This window comes from Accipiter gentilis, chromosome 1 (genome assembly GCF_929443795.1).
Source record: "Accipiter gentilis chromosome 1, bAccGen1.1, whole genome shotgun sequence".
Lineage (NCBI taxonomy): Eukaryota > Metazoa > Chordata > Aves > Accipitriformes > Accipitridae > Astur > Astur gentilis.
In genome coordinates, this window is record NC_064880.1 from 48,939,322 (window position 1) to 48,963,309 (window position 23,988).

General features: G+C 39.0%; 1 protein-coding gene across 1 annotated transcript in view; it reads right to left on the minus strand.

The window, feature by feature from the left end:
- Nucleotides 1-23,988, minus strand: part of LOC126038618 (von Willebrand factor D and EGF domain-containing protein-like) — a 188,179-nt gene that overhangs the window by 12,319 nt on the left and 151,872 nt on the right. Inside the window, exons 24-27 of the mRNA XM_049800584.1 lie at nt 21,946-22,041; nt 20,251-20,346; nt 5,363-5,458; nt 4,111-4,206 (exon numbers count right to left, since the gene is read on the minus strand). Of these exons, the coding sequence (XP_049656541.1) occupies nt 4,111-4,206; nt 5,363-5,458; nt 20,251-20,346; nt 21,946-22,041 (384 nt within the window). The remainder of the gene's footprint in view (nt 1-4,110; nt 4,207-5,362; nt 5,459-20,250; nt 20,347-21,945; nt 22,042-23,988) is intronic.

The window sequence follows — 23,988 nt, forward strand, 5'->3', positions numbered from 1 at the left end:
TCAGCAAAGAAAGTCATTTAATAAGCTAAGCTTATGTTAAAATTATAATCAATAAATGCCCATTACAGAAGGAGATTTATCCCTGGGTGTTAAAAGAACAGAGCTATAATTTGCATGTGAACTACATTCTTTTTTTAAGATTTTTCTTTTTTTAAGGTTTGAAAGGGTTACATAGGAAAGCTAGAAGAAAGCCTGTCTGAGATGTTGTTCAAGGCAGAGAGAGAGAATGAGGAAGAATGTTGAGGAAATTATAAGGCTATAAGCTTGACACTTATAACATGCAAATAAAGAGGAGATATTCTGAAGGGCAATGAGGAGCCAGTATGGGTTCAATAATATTAGAACAGCAGATAGCAGCATGAATTTTAATGATGAAGATCCTTCACAACTATAACCTTCTTATACTTTATAATTAATTATTAGAATTATACCTTGATCCTGCATTCAGAGCCTTAAACAACAGACTTATATCCCTGGCCAGAAGCCTTTTGACTTTACTGGGTTGTGTTTTGGCTGTATCTGTCAGGGTAATCAGATTGCACTGTCATGTTTTCACTGCTTTGGTCTAATGGTTCTTTTCCAGCTCAAGAAAAAGAGAGATGTAAGTCAACACTGCAGGAGGCAGGGGGAAGCAACAAGCATTGAGCTTCAGACTGGGTATCTAATATGGAATGGGAAGGAAATCACTGACAAAAACATGGTGATCCTGGGATACTGTTTATGTGTTTTCAGAGAGGGAATTTTTGGAATATTTGTGCTGCTGTCATGAAAGCTAAAAGTGAAGTCAGACAGAAAATATGTTCTAATGAAAGGAGCCTAATCTATGAAGCTGCTGGTTTCTGTAGTTGAGACGAGTTGAATATTTCAAATGACATTTTTTAACCTGTCTTCTGAAAGGTAATTTCCCTACATCTGCAATACAGCCTGAAACTTGACCATTATTCCTTAAACTATGACCATCAGAGTCATAGGTATTTATCAAGGGTAATACCTGTATTCTACCATACACCTTATTTGTTGGGACAAATGACCTATTTTATCCATCCTCTTTCAGAAGCTATTCTGTTCAGCTACAGACGAGTGCGGAACAAAACTATTCTCTTGACTGACCTCTTTATTTACAGTCTGATAAAAGAAGACTATTGTATTTTATCCATTACCAATTTCTCCTAAAAGTCTATACTTTTACTCTTGCAAAGTTCTGCAGTGTAGTGGTAGCCAGAAACTGGTCATGGTCTCTGAAGCATTTTCAAAATGCATTAGAGATAAAATCATTCTTAGACAGTGCCAATCTTCATTGCAACAGAACTGAAAATCTGCTCTAGGTTACTGTCAGTGGTGTTGTCCACTGAAAGTTTGAAGCATTTTGGACTATCACTTGTGATAGGGATCTATGTCCTTCTTCCCTGGTGAAAGTTGGCAGGTAAATCTGAGAAGTCAGTATTTGCACTTGTGAGTATTTAAATTAATTATTAGGGACTTAAAAGTAGAGAATGTCATGTTTTGCTCTTTTGGTTTTATAGAAGACCGAGAACAGAAGACTTAGGAAAGATTTTATTGTGGCAGCTATATTTACTGCTGCCTCCAAACATCTTCTTGACATGTCTTTGTAGGCTGAGGCTTTTGTGAGTTAGAAACTGCACTGATGAAGGTGATCTGTGCCTTCTCACTAAAGATGAATCAAAAGTAGATGTCCAAGATGAATTCTCAGTATTTGGCCATTGTCTTTTTTGTTGGCTTAATGGCTTAGTCTGGCTAGCTATCTCAGTATAGAGAACTGAAACTGTTTTTTTCCTTCTGAGAAATGTCCAGAAAACAGTGGAAGACTCTGTAGATTCTTTGGTTTGGTCACCCTAAAGGATATGTGTTAGGAAGTTATTGAGGAAAAAAAGGGCTTCAGTGTGTAGATGAAACCTTTATCTCCATTTCCAACTCTGTCATCTCCATAAGGGCAGTTGCATGAATTCACAGGCTGAAAAGAATGAAGCTGGGGTTATCTAACCTCCTCCTACCCTCGAAAAAGGCCCAGAGAAATAATCCAGCCCTAATTGCTTCTGGATAGTGGAGAAGGTATAGTGATTGCTGAGAAAAACTATCATCTGGATTATTACTTGTAAAGTAAATTTTTGCATTAGGAAATGGAAACAGTTTAGATTAATAATATGAAAAATATAATAACTAATAGATGATATCAATTAATAAAGTCATACAACAATAATAAAGTTTTTATATAATATATAATAAAATAAATTAATATAGAATGTGAAATAATATTTGAATAACATGTTGCTACTACTTTCCTATCTTATAATGTGAATGTTTTGCTCTGTTGTTGAGTTTAACAGCCAAAATCTGTGGTTAAAGGGGTGCAAATCAAGACCATATTCAGCCATGTTGTCGATACTATAGCGGAGCACAGAATTTGGGCAAACACATCCAAGCAGGAAAGGGGGTGCTGAGCACAGGGAAGTTTTGCAAAGGGAAGTAGTGTGACGAACCAAACACCTCCTTGCCAGAAACGTGCTGGTTCTGGCAGAGTGCGTGGATTTGCCCCACTATTTGTGGGAGATGGGAAACAGGCCAAGGAAATACAAGGGCAACAAAAAGATGTAACCAGAGGTTGGTTACAGTCCTCTTTGCTGCTGCTAGCAGCCTGTTCATCAGTGCCAGAGCTGAGGCCAAGGCTATTTATGTTTAGGCAGATAAATAAATTTTTTTCATTGAGTTTTGGATTTGGGCAAACAGACTCCCATTAAAACACAAAACCAGACTTGCTTTCAGGGGTTACACTTCTATGCAAAACTTTACACCTAACATCTGTGAGGATGAAGACTTTCTTGTTCCCCTGCTTCCTCCCTGCTTCACTGTGAATGCCCTGGAGCAACATTATAAGACCTTACCATCTGCTCTCTGACAATAGTCTTCTCTCTTTCTATTTAAAAAACCAGAAATTCCAACCACTTGGTGGTTATTTGGGTTTCCTGTGGGACCTAGGAGTTTCAGCCAGCTCCTTTTGGACAAAAAGCTGATTTAATTCCCACTACAATGAAAATATGGGAAGAAATAGTAAAAACAGCAACTAGCAAATGAACAGATATGGAGCAAAGTTTCAAAGGAGCTGGTTAAATAGGTATATAAAAAGTTGCCTAGGTGTGTGTGCCTGCATAGGACAGCAGAAAATGTTAATGATAGTAAGCCTTACTTGCCTTTCACAAGAACAGGCACGATTTTTTTATTAATTTAATAAACTGAGTCAAGAATATGTCATCAACTAATAAATAACTTTAAACATTACCATGTTTGAACTAGAAGACAGCTGGCACAAAGAAACAATTACACAGCCATTGGGATTTAACTGACAAAAGATTTCCATAAGTAATTATGCTCTGTGAGTGTGAGAGGAAAGAAAGATTGCCCTTTAAAGGGGATAATGCCTTGATATTTTCCTCATGCCCTTTTACTGTAAAGCTAATAACATACACAAACTGAAGTGACCCTGTATGTTACAGGCAATAAGGGATCTCTTCCTATTCCAGACCTTCCAGTTCTTCCACATGCAAATACTTCCAGCTATCTTGGCGGTCAGTCTGAATGCGTAGTACTTAACAGGATCAGGCTCTTAGGTTAGCAGATATGTAGAATTTCTTTCTGTGCTTAATGCCATCTGGGTACACAGAATGGGCTACTCCATTTCCTTTTGTCCCTGACCCCTCTTTTTTTACCTTATATTTCAAATTATTTAATTTGAAGACTACTAATTTTGACTGACAGGTCGAGCTTAGCATCCACATAAGTAAAAGATGAGTCAGGTCTCTTTCTCATGCTGAAGTTGAGTCCAGAAATGTCTTTAAAAGTAATAGTTTTACTGGCAGCCCGAGACAGTTCTGAGAAATAAGAGGCAGAATTTAGGTGTAAATCATGTTATGGTTGACTTTTACATGTAATAGAATCAGATACTCGTAGAATCATTTGTGTTGGAAAAGGCCTTTAAGATCATCCAGTGCAACTGTAAACCTAACACAAGGTACACATAGTAGAAAATTTAATGCGTAAATATCTCTGGTGCAATGCGTGTGGCTACAAAAGTGTAGTAATTAAAGCAGCACTTACGGGTCTGGCACAGCATTCCTACCCACCCTTCAGAGCATTCGCAGATGTTTGGACCTATACATTCTCCACCGTTCAGACATTTCTGCAGGCAAACAGCTGAACAGATTGACATGAAACAAGTGAGAAGATGTACACGATATATCTGGATGTTCAAGATCTGTCTGAAAGGTGACCTGCTAGGTTTTATTCCATACAGTTAATTCCTAAAGAAGTGAATGTGTTCTATTCATCAGATACTCGGTGTTCAGGGTTCTTTGATATTTGCTTCTTAAGAAATTTATCTTTGATGACTGTCTGCTGGGACCTTTGCTGTTTTAATGCTCAGCTCACCATCAGTTAAGAATACTCCCCATATGATATATTCATATGTGTTATATGCATATTAAGTGTTCCATGTTATAAATAAATAGAATCTCATAGTAAAGTTTGAGATGTATACTGCATATATTATTTCTTCAGAGATCCTGAAAGAGTGAATGCATGTTTTGGTTTATAAGTGTAAGACACACAGACTTCCTTCAGAATTTCTGAATAAATTATTAATATTATAATCTCAAAACACTTCTCCTGAAATTATATTTACTATCAGGACCAAAAGGGTAAAAAGCCAATATTTTAATCTGGTTTACATACAGTATGTCATCTTGATTATAAATTTATTCAGTTTATCTGTCAACATCATGGTAATGAATAGCCACGTAAGGAAAAATATCCCTTGAAAATATTTTAGGTTGAGAGGTTTTTTTTAATTACATTTTTATGTAACTGTAGTCAGATCTGGTAGAGTTACAGAGTAAGAACACATCATCCTCCAAATTATGCACCAAAATGTATCTGGTGACCTTGAGAATATATCAGTTTGGAAGGCTTTATAGCAGGCTTTAAATAGTTCTGTATTTTGAAATATATGGCATTTCTCCGTAAAATATAACAAAATATGTGAAGCTGTTAAAACATAAAATCAATGCTTCAAGTTTAATACTATAAAAATGAATTTCCATAACAAGATGTATAACAGACAGCTGCATGAAGCAGAACCAGGGTTCCCCTACACAGCTTTTTTCCTTTGCAAGCATCGAATCTTTATAGCATTTTGTATTACCTGTACTTAAAACTGTTTCTCCTCAAACTGCTGAAGTAGCAAACCAGATTCTATTCACCACATTGTTTTTTAATATTAAAAGAAGATTACAACTGATGTTGACTGGCCTAAGTAACAATAATCTGTTTGATGCGAAGTAGAGGGGCTTACGTTTATTACAGTGCTTTCCCCTCCAACCAGATGGGCAGTCGCAGACATTTGGGCGTACGCATTTCCCTCCGTTCATGCACATGGGATCACAGACACCTGCAGATACAGAGCAAAGGAAGAACATGGTAGATGGGAAATGAGGGAAGACTTTACCAGAGACTTACTTGCTGCCTTTCAGAAGGTTCAATTGCTTGTAATTACAAACCAGAAGAGTAATTTGGATTTGAGAATCTGAAACACAAAGGCTTGATAGCTCCCATAAATCCTTCTGGAAAATGCTGTGCCTTGTGTGGAAGCTCTTTTGGGGAAGCTCCAGTCAGAGCTGCCTTACCAGAAAAACAGGAGAGGCATTAATTACAATGATTCTTGGAAAAACAAGTAAGATATTTTCTGTGGCAGCTGTGGACAGACCAGATACTTGTTAGAACTTTCACTTCCTGATTGGAAAACATGTTCTCAGATGTTCATTTGGATAAGAAAAGACTTGAAGAGGATAGATTGTTTTCACACAATTTGGGGAATGTTTTTGCATTCAACTAAGCTTAAAGACTAAATTGGTCTGTTCCTCCATTGCCTTTTTGCGCCATTTGTTAAAAAGTACTTACCTTTGTACTGTATTCTTTCATATAAATAAGATGTGAAAGCTAAGTTGTTCTTTCAACCACAGGAACCAGATGATTTTTTTTGTCAGATTTCATTAGAAATCTAATCGCTAATTTTTGTGTTTTGGATTAAGCCTTGGATTTATCAATATTGTTGTTTTACAACAACCAACAGTAAAATCTCACTGTTCTGGCAAGTCAAACATCTGCAGTTTGATATAGGTAGATGCCATAGGTGGATACCCAAAGCCTTCATCTCCTGTTTCTCCTTGCCTGTTACGATAAGCGTAGGAAGGACCCATCAGAGGCAGTGTAGTTTAGAAACACGGCAGTGCTGGTATGGTGGGAGTGGGAATGATCTGCCTTTTACATGGAAGAAGGCATTTGATAACTGGGTGGAAGACAATAAAACCATGTTACATAGTAAGTGGTTGGACTGGAGTACCAGAGTCAAGTCAGGGGAATCTGACAATGAAGGTTTGAGAACACATTTGTATCAAATGCCTCCTGCTGTGTTTAAAGCTTTGTAGGCACAATGGGATTTCCCAGTGACTCATTACCAGCAAGGGTAATGAGCATCAGTCCTCCCTGCCTGTGGAGCCGGGTGGCTGTTGAACACCCAGCTTTTCCTCAGCAGGGAGCAGGCTACTTGCTTCTGCAGGCACCGAGGGGGCTGACAGCTAAAATGTAGCATTACAGTGCCTTTTATTAGCCTTAAGGTTGTGATGTCTTTTGGCACATCAGCAGTAAGAACAGAACTTGAATACTAATGCTGTAGCAATTCTGATTTTGAAGTCATCACGATGTACAGTACTCTGAAACTACCACAACCCCCCCTCAGACCTTTACTGTAGAAGGTGGAATCCTGCAAAGAGCCTCAAAATAAGAATGATTACTAAAACATAGCATGCAAAAATACAGCAACTGTTATTTGATGGGAGAATAACCTGTTCCTCTCTTAGGTATGATCAGGCTTTTTTAGATAGGTGGATTTAAATTCCCTAATTATTCCTCGGATGTATTGAAATATTGGTTTTGTGGCTTTTTGTGTCCTGGTCTATTCCTTCAGTGCAGATGCTGCTGCGCTGGAAGCTTTTAGCACTACATTGCTGCTCTTGTTTGGCTGCTACATTTGCATTTTGTTCTGTACCAAGCCTCCTGGATCCCTCAGCATAGTGACCTGCCCTGAGGCAGGTCAGACTTACCCACGCTTATAAGGGCTGCTTGAATCCAAGCCCTTAAATTGTCGTCCTCTTTTTCCTTCTTTCTCCACCTCTCCTGATCCATGCTATAATCTTGGCCTCTGCTTACTAAGGCTAACAGGGATCTACAGTTCTTGCTGAACTATCAAAAAGTGCTGCAAACACTAGTTAAAACCTAGAAGAGTTCAAAGTGCCGTGGCAACCATGACTCTGAAAACCTTTTTCTCTCCCCTTTGATCTCACGTCTCCAATAATGGACTTCTGACCTACAACCTTATGTTGTGTTGTATTTGACTTCTCATTTCAAGTATAAAACAGCTCAAATATATTCAGAATTTAGAAAAGATGACCTCAAATCATAAAATTTGGTTCTAGATTTCAAATGACCTTATGCTTTGTGATATTCACAGACCATGGTGTCCCCAATGCTAACCTGCTGTCCGAAAATCAGTTGAAAATCTAAAGATTTGATTTTGAGATCATATGAAACTTGGACAATGTCTTCCTCCTACCTCTTAAAAAGTAAAGCCAAGAAAAATTAACTAGAAGCACAGTAGCACTTGTTCAAGTTGTTTTTTTGTTTTTTTTTTCTTTTTTTTCTCCCCTTACATTTCTTGTGTATTTTTAACCTTATACACACAATTACATTCTAAGATATTTCTGGTTGTTTTGTACTGATAGCAGATTTTTTTTTTAAATTGTAGAACAACAGACTCTTCCTTTAATTACAGAGAGTCAAACTAGTGTGCTCTTTCATTACCTTTTAGTTTTCAGTTTTTGTATAACTGAACTTGTTCCAGCTCAATTTGCATTGTAATTCAGCAAAACTTCAAGCAACAGGTGAGGTCCAGTCTTGGTCTGAGTAAAACATATCAGTTCACACTGACTTTCAACTTAGAATCTGTTTCTCCCTTTGTTCATCTTCCTTACAAATGAACAAGTTACTATGAAAATATAGCATGAACTTCCTTTCCGTTGTTTATTGCTTATGGCATCTCTCACTTCGGTGATAAATCCAAAGGAGTTCAATTCAAAGTGAACTAAGGAAAGTACCAAACCTGTTCTGAACTGGAGGGGCACTTCTGCCTGCCTGCCCTCCAGGGCAGATGATACTTTTTTTTCTTCCTAGGGAATTCATGAGCACCTTTATCTAAATGAAGGCAGTGCTCTCTCTCCCCTTTTCCTGTCTGACATCTCCACCTTGGTCTCCCTTTCTTTAACTTTCTTAAATACAATTCCATCTCAATACCCGTCAGGCAGACTTCAACATTTGTTGATGATAACTAGTTCAGATCTTTTCTAGTCCCACTCCTTGGCCTCTGTGGAGGAGCTCCAATTTCAAAATAGCAAACAAAAATGTTACAGCCTCTCACAGGAAAACTAAATAAATTATCAGACAGTAGGAGAGCAAATCGAATAACTGTAATCCTCCCAGGCACTGGCATGACTTTGAAAAGACTCACATTTCTTTTTTCCCCTCCCCTTAAAAAAGGCCTGGCATCTTTACCCAAAACCAACAGTGGTTTGGTAGGCTTTCCACCTGCCTTGAGGACTAGCCCTAATGACATGGATATAAACTCATTCGTGTCTTCCTTTTGCTGCAGTTTTGTAGGGTTTATCACTGAGGGTAGGGACAGTCCTGTACTGTCAACATATCCTGCTTGCAAGCTTGCTGGCAGTCAGTAAGTATCACTACAGCCTTAATCCCATTCCCCGTGCTGTCACCATTGACATTTCCATGCTCTTCAGTAAGAACAGAAGCACAGAATTTTGTATGCAATAGGGTTACTCAATTCTATAACGTGCCACAATTCTATAAGGCCACTGTTTAACTCTACAAAGGACTTCCATGACCTTATGTTTTCCAAAACTGGCTAGATGAGGTAAGCCTATGTTGAAGGTGATAACCCAGGTTAAAGAAAAAGCATGATTACATGTTGTATTTCAGGTGAGGGGTGATTTTCATAAGATAATAAGCAGCTGCAGGTGTTAAGATAAAACATAGGTGTTGCGCCGAACATCATACAAAATGTATGCAATTTTCTGTGCACTGACAGGTATTCACAAGTTCCTAAGTTTTCTGTTTTATGTAGCAGCTATTTCTCTTTGATGGCTTTAATACATTTTGACCTTACAATCACTTAAGATTTCCTGTGACCCGTTGCACAGCTTATCCCCTCTAGGCTGACTTGACCCAGTGAAGTGCTTCTTGCAACTCTTTTTATCAACTTCCGTGGAGCTCCATAGTTCAGCTGTTCAGCCCTAACATCTTTAAGGTAGTCAGACCTCCTGCTTTGCCAGCCAAAGGGAAGATTTTTCTTGCAAAACAAATAATTCCAGAGTACTAAAATTCTAAGAAAAAAGCCAACCAACACCTTAAATGTGTGTACACTCAGGTAGGTCCTCCTGGTATAAGTAGCACCAGCGATGAACACCTACAATTCCAGTGCCTTCCTTTGCCTGCCCTTCTTGCCATTGATTTACAGTAACAGTTCTCCTAAAAATTACACAGTATTAAGCAAAATATCCCTGCTATGCAAAACCAAAAGGGACTGGAGGCAAGGTTAAGCACTGAGCGTGCTTTGTGGGACTGCATATACTAGAAGCAACTGGGAATAATCTCTTGTTCTAACAAACAGTAAAAATATTAGCCAGCAGTATCTGCTCATTAGTTTACAGTGATTAAAAGAAGCCAGGTATTTCCTTCAGACTGCCACTGCTTCTGTGGCTTAGCAGACAAAAACTTTTCAAATTGAACCTAAGCCACCTTTTGATGCAAGTACCCCATTACACCTTTTCTCACTAGAAGTAGATAATAATAAGTAGTAAAAGGTTGCGATTTTGTCAAAATAAGACAGTCTTCATCACCGCCTTCGTAAAGTCAAAACAGTCAGAATATTAAATTAGGCTCCTAAAATCTTGGCAGAAAGGGATCCTCTGCAATGTTTCAGAAATACGCCTTGCTGCAGTTGAACATCCATGTCCTTTCCTGACAATGAGACTTCACAGACTATTTCTTTCTGAATCAAAAATTACCTGTCATGACGTATCCTGAGCCGTGCTACTGATGAGGAGACAGTGCATCACGCTGCAGTGCTGATTAGAAGATGTAGTTTTCAAGACAACTTTTCTTTTTTTTTTTTTTTTTTTAATATGCCCTGTAGAAGCTGAGAAAATTGACCTGCTTCTAGATGCATTCTTTGGATGGAGGAGAGAAAATAGCCTCAAGCGGTAACATCTGCGTGGGCCAGCTAAGGTAATGCATCAGGCTATAGCTTACTGACAAAGACGACAGAAATGTGGCCAAAAGAACACCTACTGGTAGATACATACTTCAACGTATCCTTTAAGTCACCATCCCTGTGCTGTCATTTATATGTGATTCACAGGCACTGCTTTTATTTCTCACTGCTATTGGTTTTGGACTGACTCCTCTGTGCGTCTAGTGCATATTTCCACTTGCTCTCTCTATTGCTCTTTTGAGGAGCAGGAAGCTTGATCAGTCGCAGTTTTGGCTTTTGTATGTGTACACGTTTTAATGTTTGTTTTCTCCTTTCTGCTTAGTGGTTATCTTGATTTGGTATGACATTCTCAAAAACAAAGAGCTGTAGCTGGGGAGATATGACACAGTAGGGACACAGAGCATGGGACAGATTTAAAAATAACACCGACTGGTCTTGTCAGGAAATACAGATGACTGAACTCAAGCTGAGAACAAAAATGAATCCAGTAGATGTGAATGCAGAGGGCTTTTGTGTTAAAACTGGCACTTCTAGTCCTTTACCAATGTTTATAGGTAATATACGTCACCTATTGATAAAACCAGGGAGAAGGTCTGCGCCAGGAATGGGACAATCTTGAGGCTACAGCCTTTAAATGTAGTGATGTTGCTGATCTTTTTTATAAGATGAGATGTGGAGGGTCAGGTCAGCAGTTTCATGAAAAAGCACAATTCAATTGATCGACTGAAAAGACGGTTGCCCATCTCTCTGGGTGCATTATGCACCCCAGCAACGCTGCTCAAATGAAACATTAGCCTGACTGCAGTAAGGAAACAATTGCTTGGATGCTTCTAGGCTCCAAATAAAGGTTTGATCTTGCTGAATGATCTTTAATCCATTGAAAAAATGAATTACAAAATGGGTGTGTTCTGGCCAAAAAGGGTGTTTCTAACATGGGGCACCATTGCTTGGATTCTACTGCCCTGACACTAGCAGAAACTAGTCTAGGTAAAAAGTGTCATTCTCTCCTTTAAAGGGTATAACTGATTCTCAACAGATCATTAGTGAGATGGATGTACCAATATATCTGCTGGTGTGAAGGTCCCAAATGCACATAGCTCTGAAAAACATGTTATGGATTCGGGACACGAGCAATTTCTGGTCCTTTTTTTTCTATTTCCAAGGGCAGTAAGGAAATAGTTTTGCCCGTGCTGAGTTTTAGGCATGTATGTTGTTCCAGAGCTTGATTTTCTCTGGAATTCCTCATCTGTGTTGATTTGTATTTGGAAATAAAGAAAAAACCTTCTCTCCAAGCTGTATCAGAGTAACCTCGGATGTGTGATCCACTGAATGTCAGTAATTATAGCCACAGATTAAATTTTAAGAAGAAGGAATACTTGTCATGTAATAAAATGGTTTACAGTTTTTGTGTAAGGTTCTTCTAAAATTTGGATCCTTATCCCTATCAAGCTACCAATCATTTTGAGGTTTGCTCATCCCTATTTCTTGCTTCATGTATCTCTGACAGAGATGCAAAGCACTTCTTCAATAAATTACCTTTCTGAATAGTAAAAATAATCTGGTAGAAACCTCTGAGGGATGCAGTGCGGGAGAACAAATTACTACAAGACACAGAGGGAGCTGTAAATGTAATTGTGATGGGTGTGGTGACAGTTTGCATTTATTATATATTCACTTTACCACACAGCTCTAGCAATATGAGTTAGTTTGCATGACCTAGCACACATTTCAGAAGAAAAAATGGTCCAAAAAATTGTAGACCGTATAGATAGCAGTGTAACACCAGTGCTTTGCCTAATTATGTCTGATCTTCATTCTGATGTGTTCTCTGATATACCTATGGGGCCTTTTAGAGATCTTAAAGCAGAAAATAAATCTAATTTAGGTATTAGTTCAGGAAAAATGGGAAAAATAATTAGTACTCTATGGTAAAACTACTGAGATGCTAGGCTAAACTCCGAGTGTCAGTGTGTGATGTACTGCATTCTTGTTTGCTGTCATGTCACTCTCATCAGATGATAACATTTTCTGCCAGTTAAAGAGGATCCTGATCTGTCCATCTGTACCTCCAAAAGATTCCTTGGTAGTGTGCAATAGGCAAGACTCTTAAACCTCAGGAAGCTCTGGAAACCAATGAGGGACTGTCACCCCAGTACAGATAGGGACTGTCCACTCTCCTTGCACTGAAATGTTTCTCCCTCTAGGTCTCCTGATCTTTATTTTGCCTATTGTCTCTTGTCAGGTGAAACTCCTTCTAGAGATACAGTGGTATGATGTTTGGATAGCTGCAAAATATTTCAGCATCTTTCAGAATGAAAGCCACTATAAACAAAATAAGCTTGTGCAGGTGCACATTTATATGTTTGGGGAATATTCTGCTAGGAACTGTCAGATTTTGAGATCCTTAGCAAAATCTTTTTCTCATTTGCTGATTGGTTTTAGCCTGATTGCAACACTATTAATTTGAAAGAGTCTATAGCTATAATTTATTCTCATCTTTGCAACTGTTAGTATATAATTAATGTGGGGAATTGTAAAGTATACTCTCAGCACAGCTTATATTCCCATCTTGTTAGGGTCTTGGGTTTGGTAACATTTTCTCTTCATTGAAGAATGCTCTGTGTTTTATTAGGTCAGTGAACCATTGCAGCATGTGTATAAATTGTTCTGTTGAGCTGCTTTCTTGTCATGCCTGAATAAGAAGTGAAAGAGGATTCTCATATACATTGTTTTCCTCTGTTGATTGTTTTTGCAGCTTCTGTGCTTGTGGTGTGACCTGCCATTTAGGCACATTTTCATTGCGCTGAGTGGGCTAAGCCATCACCTATGCTTGATGCAATTTGGTTTATTTTCGTCTATACAAAGAAAAAGAGAGATTCAGGCAGAGTAACTGAAGAGAACTGCAGTGGCACAGGAGACACAGTCTCAGGCCAAGAAGACCAGCCACAGGCCACTGTGGTATGGCCACTGTTATCCCAGCTGAAGAGCAAGGACCTCAGGTGGGAGCTCAGTCAGGGGCTTCAGAAGGGGACTGCTGTCTGCATTGGCACTGCACTAATCTGTTACTTGTCCTGTTGTTATCTGTCTCAGAAAGTAAGCTAAGGCTTACTTGGGAATCGGTGGTGGAGAGGATTGTCTTGCCAATGTCTTTTTGTGGATAAACAGACAATGTTAATCTCCAGAATTGTCTGTCCTCTGGGTTTTCAAGTGGTCCCATTTTAAGAGACATTTTAAAAAGATGTTAAAATATTTTAAAGTATTTTTTCTTAAATGAGTTAGTGGAAAGAGCACCTACCCTCACACAGAAGCCTACTGCAAAGAGAAATGCAGTAATTCAGCATTCCCTGTTCTTTTACTTTAAGTATGCATTTACATACAGCAGCAAATCTGACACATTTCTTTAGTGCCTTTAAGATACAAATAAAGAAATACTAGCTCAAAACCTAGATTTTCTACTCTAGTAAAATTCATGCTGCAGTCTGTGAATGTTTTGCTTATGGAATGAATAAAAATTTAATAAGGCTTTTGGGCTTATTTAGGATATATATTCAGTTCTTACACAGATATATTCTCATTCTCTTTCTGCAAAATAAATTTAGACAACTGCATGTGCTCAAAACCCCTGTTAAAATAAATGCATCAGCTACATATATATGAAGAAAATGTAGCTTTTAAGAAAGGCCAACTAATGGTTTTGTACAAATCCTTACTAAGAGTGAGCAGAGAGGAGCACTGCTCTGAGAGCAGACCACAAACCAGGTTGTACCTCGAGTCACTCTCTCCTGTTTGGCTCTCTCCCTTTCTCCGGGAAGTCAGAGCTCTTCCCGCTCCCCTCAGGCAAGATGCATGGATCATGTTGTGTTCAGCTGAATGGGAAAGACAGTAGTAGCCCTGATTGGTTTTAATTCATCTTCTGTTGTATTTCCTGCCTCAGGAAGGAAGATGACATCCAATATGAACCTATTCTGTTACACGGGCTGGAAAATCAAGTAAGAACTGAGACCAGTGTTTCCTTTTCCTTCTCCAGACTGTGCACCAAGCACTCAATAAGCCAACCTTTCGACTTCTGTCACAAAACTAATGCTTTTAGCAGTAAGTTACATACAAGTCTCTCTGCTATGAACAGCTGTTTACCTATTTCCAAACACCCACTACCTGAGGATGTTGGCCATCCAGAAATCTTGGACAAATAGTTGTTGCCTTTAAGCACATCCTTGACATACAAAAAACAAGTCTAATGCAAATGATTCCTCCATCCATTTAGATGAGATACATGGATTGTTCCCTGCTCAGTTGTGTGGGAGGGTATGCTGGACCTCTGGTTTGCAAACTGGCTGATATTAGATAGCTTGAGTCAATCTGCCTACTCAGTGAACATATTCCAGGGAATATATCACCTGTTGTCAGGATGTTAACTCAGTGGAATTCTAATTTGTTGAGCAGTAAAACTTCCTGCTTATGGAGCTGGCAAGGCAGTAATCTACAGAAGCATAACACGGAGAGGCTGGAATATGGGAAAGCAGTGACTTTCATAATATGACATTGCTTAGCAAAAAGCTGCCTTTGAAACTCAGTGTTCATATTTCCAATTAGTTTGCCTCTAGCTCTCATGCAAGTAAAGTCCTCATGGTACTGGGAAGGAAAAAGAGAGGGGGAGGGAAGAGGAGCAAGCAGAACTGGAAGAATGAGCGTGAGTTATATTGTGCACTGTGTATTGGCTATAAATCCTGCCTGGAGGAATTACTGAAATGGAGAAATAGTTATCTACTAACTTTGAGCTCCAGTGTGCAAAGCCCTAATGTCAGTGCGATGATTTATGTGATACAAAGTCGGCAGGATTTAGCCTGACGCGATAAAATAGATGCATGCAGAAACATGGTCTCTGTTTTAAACCGTATGTAAACTCCAGCTAGCTGGCTGCCGGACGAGTGGCAAGAAGGTACGGTGCCGAAAGAGAGGCCAAGGTCAGGCTGCAGGTGTGCTGGGTGTTCTGGAGAAGGGAGGAGGAGGATGTTCAGTGCTGTTCTTCTGTGACCTTTGCTTACTGATGAGCTCCAGAGGGAGCTGTGGCTTGCCTTTTTCTCAGAGATGACCTCACTAGAAGTAGATAGCAGTGGAGAAGGGATAAACGTGTGGTCCCATGAATTTCTCTTTTTCTCCTTTTCTCTTCACCCCAACCCTTTACAAGAAATCTCAGCTTCTATTTACTTTCCTTTTTTAAAGAGTCATTTCTAAAGCAGTCCTTTGAAAATACAAGTAGTAAATAAATGAAAATCTAATCTATTTTCTTTGTTTATCATTTTTGTAAGTATGTAGTAGAAAGCAGTGTGAACACTCCTTTAAAGCCTCATGAACAGGAGTGATATCCAAGGAATGTTACAGCTGTGCATTTTTTCAAAAGGGAGTTTAAAACTACATACAAATAGCTTTTCTCTAGTATTACCATGGAGTATGTTTGTTTGATGCAAAGTCGATCTGGAAATATATTTTATTTTGAGGTACTGCCAGCATTTGCCTCTTTCTGCTCAACAAGACTGATTATACTGAAAACACTGCGTAGCAAGTGAGGATACAAGGTTGTACAATTGCTGAGGCATAACCATACATTTCATTGTCAGCTCTGACACCCACCCGTCCTGGGTGTGGGTGTCTGGTTTGCATAATCACCAGTCAGTTATTTATCAGTAAACACACCAGGCAAAGCCTTATATTTCAGCTGACAGCCAATCAGAGCTGGATGATTTACACAGTTTTTTGAGGTGATGTTTATTTACCTACAAAACAAACACAGACATTCAGGCTGAATGTCTTTCTCCATACACTAAGGAATCAAAGAAGAGTAATTCCGAATGGCAAAGACATGGTGCTGCTACTCTGTCCTGCACGGTTTTGGCTGTCAGACAAAGAGTATTAGAAATGCCAAACTGTACAGGGAAGGAAGCAAAGATCCTAAGGCATGTTGCTATATATTCAGAATGAACCAAGAGAGTATTTGGGTTCAGTTTAGAAATAACCTGTCTTTGGCTGCCATGGCTTTTAGTTTTAATTATCATCTCCTTCAGTTGAGAATCTGAAGCTCCCAAAAGCAAACAGAAGCTTTTGTTTCTCTGTCCACGCAGGTGCGATACTAAGAAAAGAGAAATGTCTAAAAGCAGTGGAAACAATGCCAAAATATCCAAGGGGTAAGTGACAAAAAACCTGATTTGACTTATTTTTATCTTTGCTTCTAAACACTGTTCCTACCTAAAAAAAACCTTCATAAAGTTGATATCATGACGAATATGCAATTTGTTTAGAGTATGTGAATTCTTTATTCTGTTATTTCAATTATGGATATTAAGGTGCCTTTTAATGATATTTGTTAAGATGAAAGAAATAATCATGAACATTAATTACTGGAGAAACAGGCACCCACAGTTATTATTATTCTTATTTTGTTGACTCATCACAAGAACAAATGTCTGTCCCACTTGCCCATCTGCTACTTACATCTGAGTTGCAAGACACTTGGGTTGACACATTAGGAACAACCCTAATCTGTGAATTATCTCCAGGATGGGCATCCAAGTGCTTCTGGCTTCCCTGACTTCACATAGCTCCATCAAAGGGGTCATCCAGAAGTGTGTTATGGTACCATGAGCCTAGAAACTGTAGCATCCTTACTGTAATCGGGGCTATGCATGGCAGGGAATTTTCCCCTTGCCCTAACTGTGTTGGAGCATATTAAATCTGAAATCTAAGGGTTTACTGGTGCAATTCATATCATTATTAGTAGGTTTCAGAGGTAAGTGTGCAAAAACTGTGTACTGCTGTGTATAAACAATGACAAAATTGAAAAGACTGCCAATTTCAAGCATTCACTACATGTTTGGAAAGTTAATATTTTTGTTCAGATCACTGTTTCTGAAAAGGCTGTTTCTCAGTTTTTATGGTTCATGGGATATTTCCCAAACCCACAAATATTTTCCCAAACTAAAGATCGAGAACTTGAGGCTGCCCTGCATGTAATACGTGGGTGGGAAACTTCTTCAGACTTGTCTTTATTAGTCTTAAGTTTACTCACTCTGTCTTGATAGGTTTTATTAGGCAGGTAATAAATCCACCCCAAATTTCTAAGATTAGAGACTCAGTGTAAGTACATAGTAAACCCGATTTGCTGTGAGAGGTTTTTGAAACTGTACTACAAGCGTAAAGAACTTCAGGACACTGAAAACTCATATTCAGAGAGTGAAGAACAACTAAAATAACAATAAAACCCCTCACAAGCAATTGTTTTTTCTCAGAATTGTCACATTCCTCATTTTGTCTAAGCCAGCTGTACATTTCTCAGCGTGGGTTAACCTGGCAGCAACAGGTTAGACACCACCAAGCTATGATTTGGGCCACACGTTCACCTCTGGCAGTTCCTCTGAAAATGTGGTACATTGTCCTGGTGATTTGCAAATGGGAGCTGTTGTAGTATTGAACTTCCAGTAAGCTTTGTATCTAATTACAGTTTTGCTATTGTCATGTACGTATTTCTTTTCCTTACTCTTTGTGTAAGGATATTACAACTCTGTGCAACTCAGGGCACAGCTGGGTTACATGGGGTCCTTAAAGGCAAACAGAAAAGATGCTCAAATCCAGAGAAAATCCTCTCTGTAAAGTAGAAATCTATTGGTTTTTTTCTGATTCCTTTTTGCCATACCCTTCCCAGGAAGGTTAGCAGAAGCACTGTATGGATTGTCTCCCAGCTGGGTTTCTGAGCACTCGGGCACGCAGCCCATGGGGCTTGTCTCACCTCTGCAGAGTCAGAGGGCCAAGCAGCTGCAGGATTATGGAAATTAATTTGATAAATGTATAAATACATATATTTACTGCTAGTGACACTGCAAATGAGACAGAATGAGCTACATGATATATTAGCTCTTTTTGGAACATCAAGTGGAGGTTGTGGTACATTTTATGTTTTATTTAAGAAAAAGGGGTTGGGTAGTGGAACTTCTTCATGCTAGGAATTTCCTTTCCACTCTTTCATTTGTCTGTGTGTAAATGAGTTAGGAACACTTGTCTATGTGTATACGCCTAGCCTTTAAGTTTATGCCACATATGTCAGTTGATCCACCATTCAGGTCAATGCCTGACTGAAAATGCTATGAAATTGTGCCTAAAAAAAGATATGAAATGCCTTTCGCATTTGAACTCTGAGGCGTATGGTACTGAGAGCAGCCTCCAACTGATAGGAGCACTGGTTTTCTCCATTTTGTTTGTGGGGGAAGGTTTGCAGAGGTCAGCTGAGACTCATTTCTGCCGTGTGCCCTGCAGTCCTTTGCTCCAGAGAAGCGGAGAAATCTGGATTCTCTGGCAGAGGAGAGAGAAGCTATTTCATATGATAACAATGAGAAGACATACAGCTCTAATACCAGCTGCTTGTTATGAAAAGCTTGTGAATAACCTACTTCTTTCTATGGATCATGGTACCTGTCCCATGTGCAGTTGATTTTAAGCAAGAAAAAAGAAACATTAGTCAACATTTTTTACCTATGAACAGTCAGTGGCCAGTAAGAGTAAGCAAACAGTAGTATTTGCCTTCTAGTTAATCATGTTCCTCTTCATTCATCACAAACACAGGCCTTTCATTTAAGTTTTTATAACACTAGGCTAAATAGAGTAGACTATATAGTGATTACTGAAGTAGAATGGAGGCCAAGATTGGACCTAACAAAAATATTTTCATCATATCAGAAAGCTTTTTTGCAAAAGATTATGCCAAGATGGGCAACAAAACCTCATAAACTCCTTGCAAGTGGAAATAAACATGCTGTGTGTTGGTAACAGTTGGAGAATTTAGGGGAGTGCTTTGCTAGACTGTCATCGTGATCACCTCTTTTTCCTTTGATCTGTCTGGAGATGTGGTACTATGTTTAAAGCTGGAAACAGCACTTTTCTAATGTTCTCTAACTTCAAAAACAAGATGCCAAACATAAGGTTTTTTCCTCCTTTTTTTCCCTTCAGCTTGTTCCTGCCAGAACAGACTATTCAATTGTGTACTTTGCAGCCAGGCAGAACTGTGCATCGTGATTCTCCCTGCTGAAGGAGGGGAGAATCTCTAGTATGAGGATTGAGAGGGCTTTTGTTGCTGGAAGGAATTTTTTACTAGCTTTTTTTCTCTGTGTGTGAGAGACATAAAGTGCTCTGGAAATGTACAGATTCTTCCTGCCAAGAATGGTTGTTTTCACAGCTCCCCTTTTGCCAATTTCAAACTGGTTAAGGGGGGGGGGGAAAAAAAAAATCACATACATATCCTAAACTCCCTGGGTGACAGATATTGTTGAGCAATAGAGTCTGTAAAAGTGCCAAAATAACCTATTTCCCCAGAAGAATAGAAGAATCGAATATGAATTCTGATGCTAAGGTGAAGAGGGAGTTTTCAGTGAAAAGAACAAAGGCAAGGCTGAAGTGTTATTAATCAACTGTCTTAATTAAGCTAGAAGTATGACATTCTAATATTTTTAAGGATCTCAGTCAGCTGCTCTGCCTTTGGCTTTAATTTTTTCCCCAAAAAGTCTTTAATGCAAAATAATTAATTCATCTCCAAATATGAGTGTTACTCATTCTGAACGCATGAAATATTTAGAGATGATTCTAGCAAGACGTTCTACTCCCAACATTGACTTGACTTAATGCTATTCTAATTAACAAGTTGGTTTTAGCCATAACGTAGTGCTATATGTGTTCTGATAGAAATATAGGAGATCATGGCAGAAATCCAGACTAAATATTCTGTTGAACATGCACAAAAAAGAGAAAAACTGTTTATGAGTCAGGGAACGTTGGAAAGCAAAGGGAAGTTTGTCACTTACTTTTCTGACACCTTCTTCCAGTGTAGCCCTCAGTACAGGAACACACATTGGTTCGAACACAGTGACCACCGTTCTTACAAGGGGGAATGCAAAGAGCTAGTGAAAGGAAAGCAAAAATTTTGTGCATGAAAATCACACAGGGGATCAACATTGCCTAGATACAGGCTCTTTATTTAGGTGCCTGTGTTGGGAGACCAGTCTGCAGAGGCTTTTTTCTTTAGTTGGGGTAGGGAAGGTGTGTCTCCAAAGGGTGATGTGGGCAGATGCCTAGCTGGAGATCCTCATTCTCTCTTTGTGGAAAGAATGTGTGACATGACTCCTAACACCTAAGAGTCTCTTTTAGATACCTGCAGTTAAGTGGTCAGAATATTCCTGAGAACCTCCTAGGTTTTTAACTCTCTAGCTAAAGGGCTTCTTCAAGGGCTTCTGCCCTTGAAATAGATCAGTGTTTGATACTAGCTAACTTGGTTTTGGTGCTATTTCTTCCCCCTTTCTCAATGAAGCAGAAGGAAGGGCTTTGCTTTTCTTCAGCATCCATCCCCTATCTCCCTATATCACTTCCATATCCCACAAATGTGGATATTTATTTTCAAGTTTTAGTTCTGTTTAAACCATAAACCTTAAACACTTAAGGATAAAAATTCCAAATCACCTAGATGTTGAAAATCACCTTCCACGTTGAACCTCAAGAGAAAGATCATCAAATTACAGAGTCTGTATCATATTCACTCTCTCCTTCACCCCCAACATCACAAAAACAAAGAGCTTCCAGGAAGCTCCATTTGCAATTAGATTTTTGTGTGTGAATCATTCACTTGCAAAAATATGCATTGGGATTGCATTCATGTAGGAACTCCAGGGAAACAAAAGAGAGAGAGAAAGAGAAAAGAACTTTTAATATTGAAATAGTTCAGGTTTGGTAATGAGAGTCTATTTATACTCCCAGATTCAGGAGGGGTTATTAGAGCCATGCTCAAAAAAATGAAAAGCAAGTGGTGTATGCACAGGGGTCTTCCAGCTATTTGAGCCCTATAACGTAAGTTCCTCTCTCCTGTTTATTCTGCCTGAGCTAATGGGTAGTTAAAGTATTCATTAGTTTGATTTCTGCAGCACAAAGTGAGCAAGAAGCCCAAGATACTGTTAGCCACAGTTTAGAGCTCTCCCCTTCAGGACAGGGGTTTGAAATCAGGTCCTGCTCTATGTCAGGCAGAGCAATATTTGATCACATCTTTGAGCAGGGATTTGAAGAAGTCCTATACAAGTCTCCCATCCACAACACTCTAGGATGGTCAAGTAGGTGATATTGTGAGCCCCATTTGAAGATAAATTATCATCTGGCTCTGAAATGCAGTATAGTACCCACTGTAGAGTACGCAAAATGAACAAAGTAGAGCCATGCTTTAACATTTAATTGAATAGTTGCTAATTAGCAATATCACTGACTTCAGATACTTTTAGATTAATTGTTTAGTTATCATTAATACCATCATAAATAAGTGCTTACTCCTTCACAATACCATTAAGAACACTATAATGTGGATTTACAACAGACTATAACATCAAAGGAGCACACAGGGAGTTATGACAAGGAAAGTCTCTGGACACACTTCATGGGGGGGGCAGGTAACGATATAGGCTGCTGTTTATATTTTAAGCCCGGATCCTTTATCAAGATGATAAATAGAACTTTCTTACCTCTCTGGCACTGTGGCCCGTAGAACCCATAAGGACATGTACACATATTTGGCCGTACACAGATCCCTCCATTCAAGCACACAGGATTGCACACAGCTGTATGTGAATATAACATAACTCATTGAATCTCATATAATTTTGAATTTTTCAGAGTGGGCACTCGTTTTCTGCTGCACATGTCATCAGAATAAACATTTCCAGTAATATTGTGATAAATTTCGCACAATCCTTGCTGGTCAGTTGTGCCGTGGCATTTATTCATTGTCGACACAGTGGGAACATTTCAGTGGTGTTTTAGCATAGCTTGGGGGATGAAATAAAACATAATTTAATAGTTTATTTCTGATGTCTTCCTTTGATTTGCACAGTTCATTTGCTTCCACTCTAGTATCCTCACCAAACACAATCCCAAGGTAGTAAAATGTAGTCGCATTGCATACAGCCTGGATAACCTGGAGATGAGATATTAACCATTTGCTGCTTGTCTGAGTTCAGCAGAGCATCGTGGCATTTCCATAAGTTGAATAGGTATACACTGCAAAACCTCCATTTGTTCTGCCTCATTTAAATGCCAGTTCCCACAACATACTGGCTCATGCATCACCAACAAAGCCACTGGCTGAGCTCCCTTTGCCTCTTTATTTATCTGTTATTACTGTAGATGATATAACAGGCACTAGGAATTAAAAGCTGTCTTGCATATTTCTATGCAGCAAGTGCCTGACTGTTGGAAAAAAAGTATTAGAATTGCAAATTAGTTTAGTTGGGAAGTCAGTGTGTGAAGAATAAGGAATCTGATAAAGTTTTCATTGTAAAGCAGAGTGACACTTTAAAACAGCCTTTTTCCTGCTCTTCCCTTTGTCTTTCAGTATCTTACAGAATAACCCATTAAATAAATTAAATACATTTAAGCTTAAATAAATTAAGGGTCACTAAAATGTTTCAGATGAACTAAAGGAGAAATAAAATGTCAATATGGAAAGAGAAAAAAAGTGAAATTGTAGTCTAGATGAGAGGCTTTTCTGACTAAGCAGCAGTCACTTATGAAATCAAAATGGACTTCATTCATTGCTAATGGTGGATTTGGTTTAGTTGCCTCATTGTTGCAGCTAGTTCACAGATATCCACACTCTGTCAGTGTTTATATTTCCATTGGTAAAGTCCCCTAAGTCCCCTTTTTTTGTTGTTTCTATATCTGTGTTCATCCAGAGACTTCTATCATATCACTTGAGGCAGGAAACCCCAACAGTATCCACAAAATACTCTGTGCAGTGCACACAAAACAGTGCCGGAGAGGTGAGCCTGATAGCCTTTCCCCTAAGGTACTGGCAGACAAACAAATCCTGCTGCTGTTATTCTGGGTTGGAAATTACTGCTTCTGCTGCTGTGGCTTGTCCTCCTCTTGGAATAATCCTGTTTAAAGCCACTCCAAAATAAATTTGCAGAACTCAAGGAGAGTAATCTCCAGCAGGAAAAAGAGGAGATAGTGGGAACCAGAATAGCTAGTGGCAATCCCAGTCATTTACCGTGGATCTTAGCTAGGTTAATTTATGTGTCCTCAACAGGTCTGTCATTTCAACACTTACAGGAAAAGCAGTCTTCAGGAGATAGAAGTTCAAATGACATCTCTCACCTTCCAGGGAAGGTAATGTAGGCTGAAGGTGTCTTAGTCATTTAATATTCACTATGGCAGAGGCAGACTGCTTCTGTAGCCTTGAGGTTTGGCACTGATTAAGGTACTCCTCATTCATGCTCCTTTTAATATTTCACTATTTTGCATGCCTTGTCCCAGGTGAGTGCTGTAGTTGCTGTGCCTTTGGAGGAAAAATACGTACTCCAGCTTTTAGCGCTTAGACCCTGAGTGGAAGGTCTGTATCTATTCAAAACAGGGTTCAAACTACGAGTCCTGACTAGAAATAGGTACCTAGTTCCAATCCTCACCTTGTCATTTTGTACTGACAGGTGGAAGTGGCTTTTCCCTGAGCACGCACACTTCTGTGCATGCCTTTTGTAGGTACTCTGCAAGTATGAGATGCAGGCAGG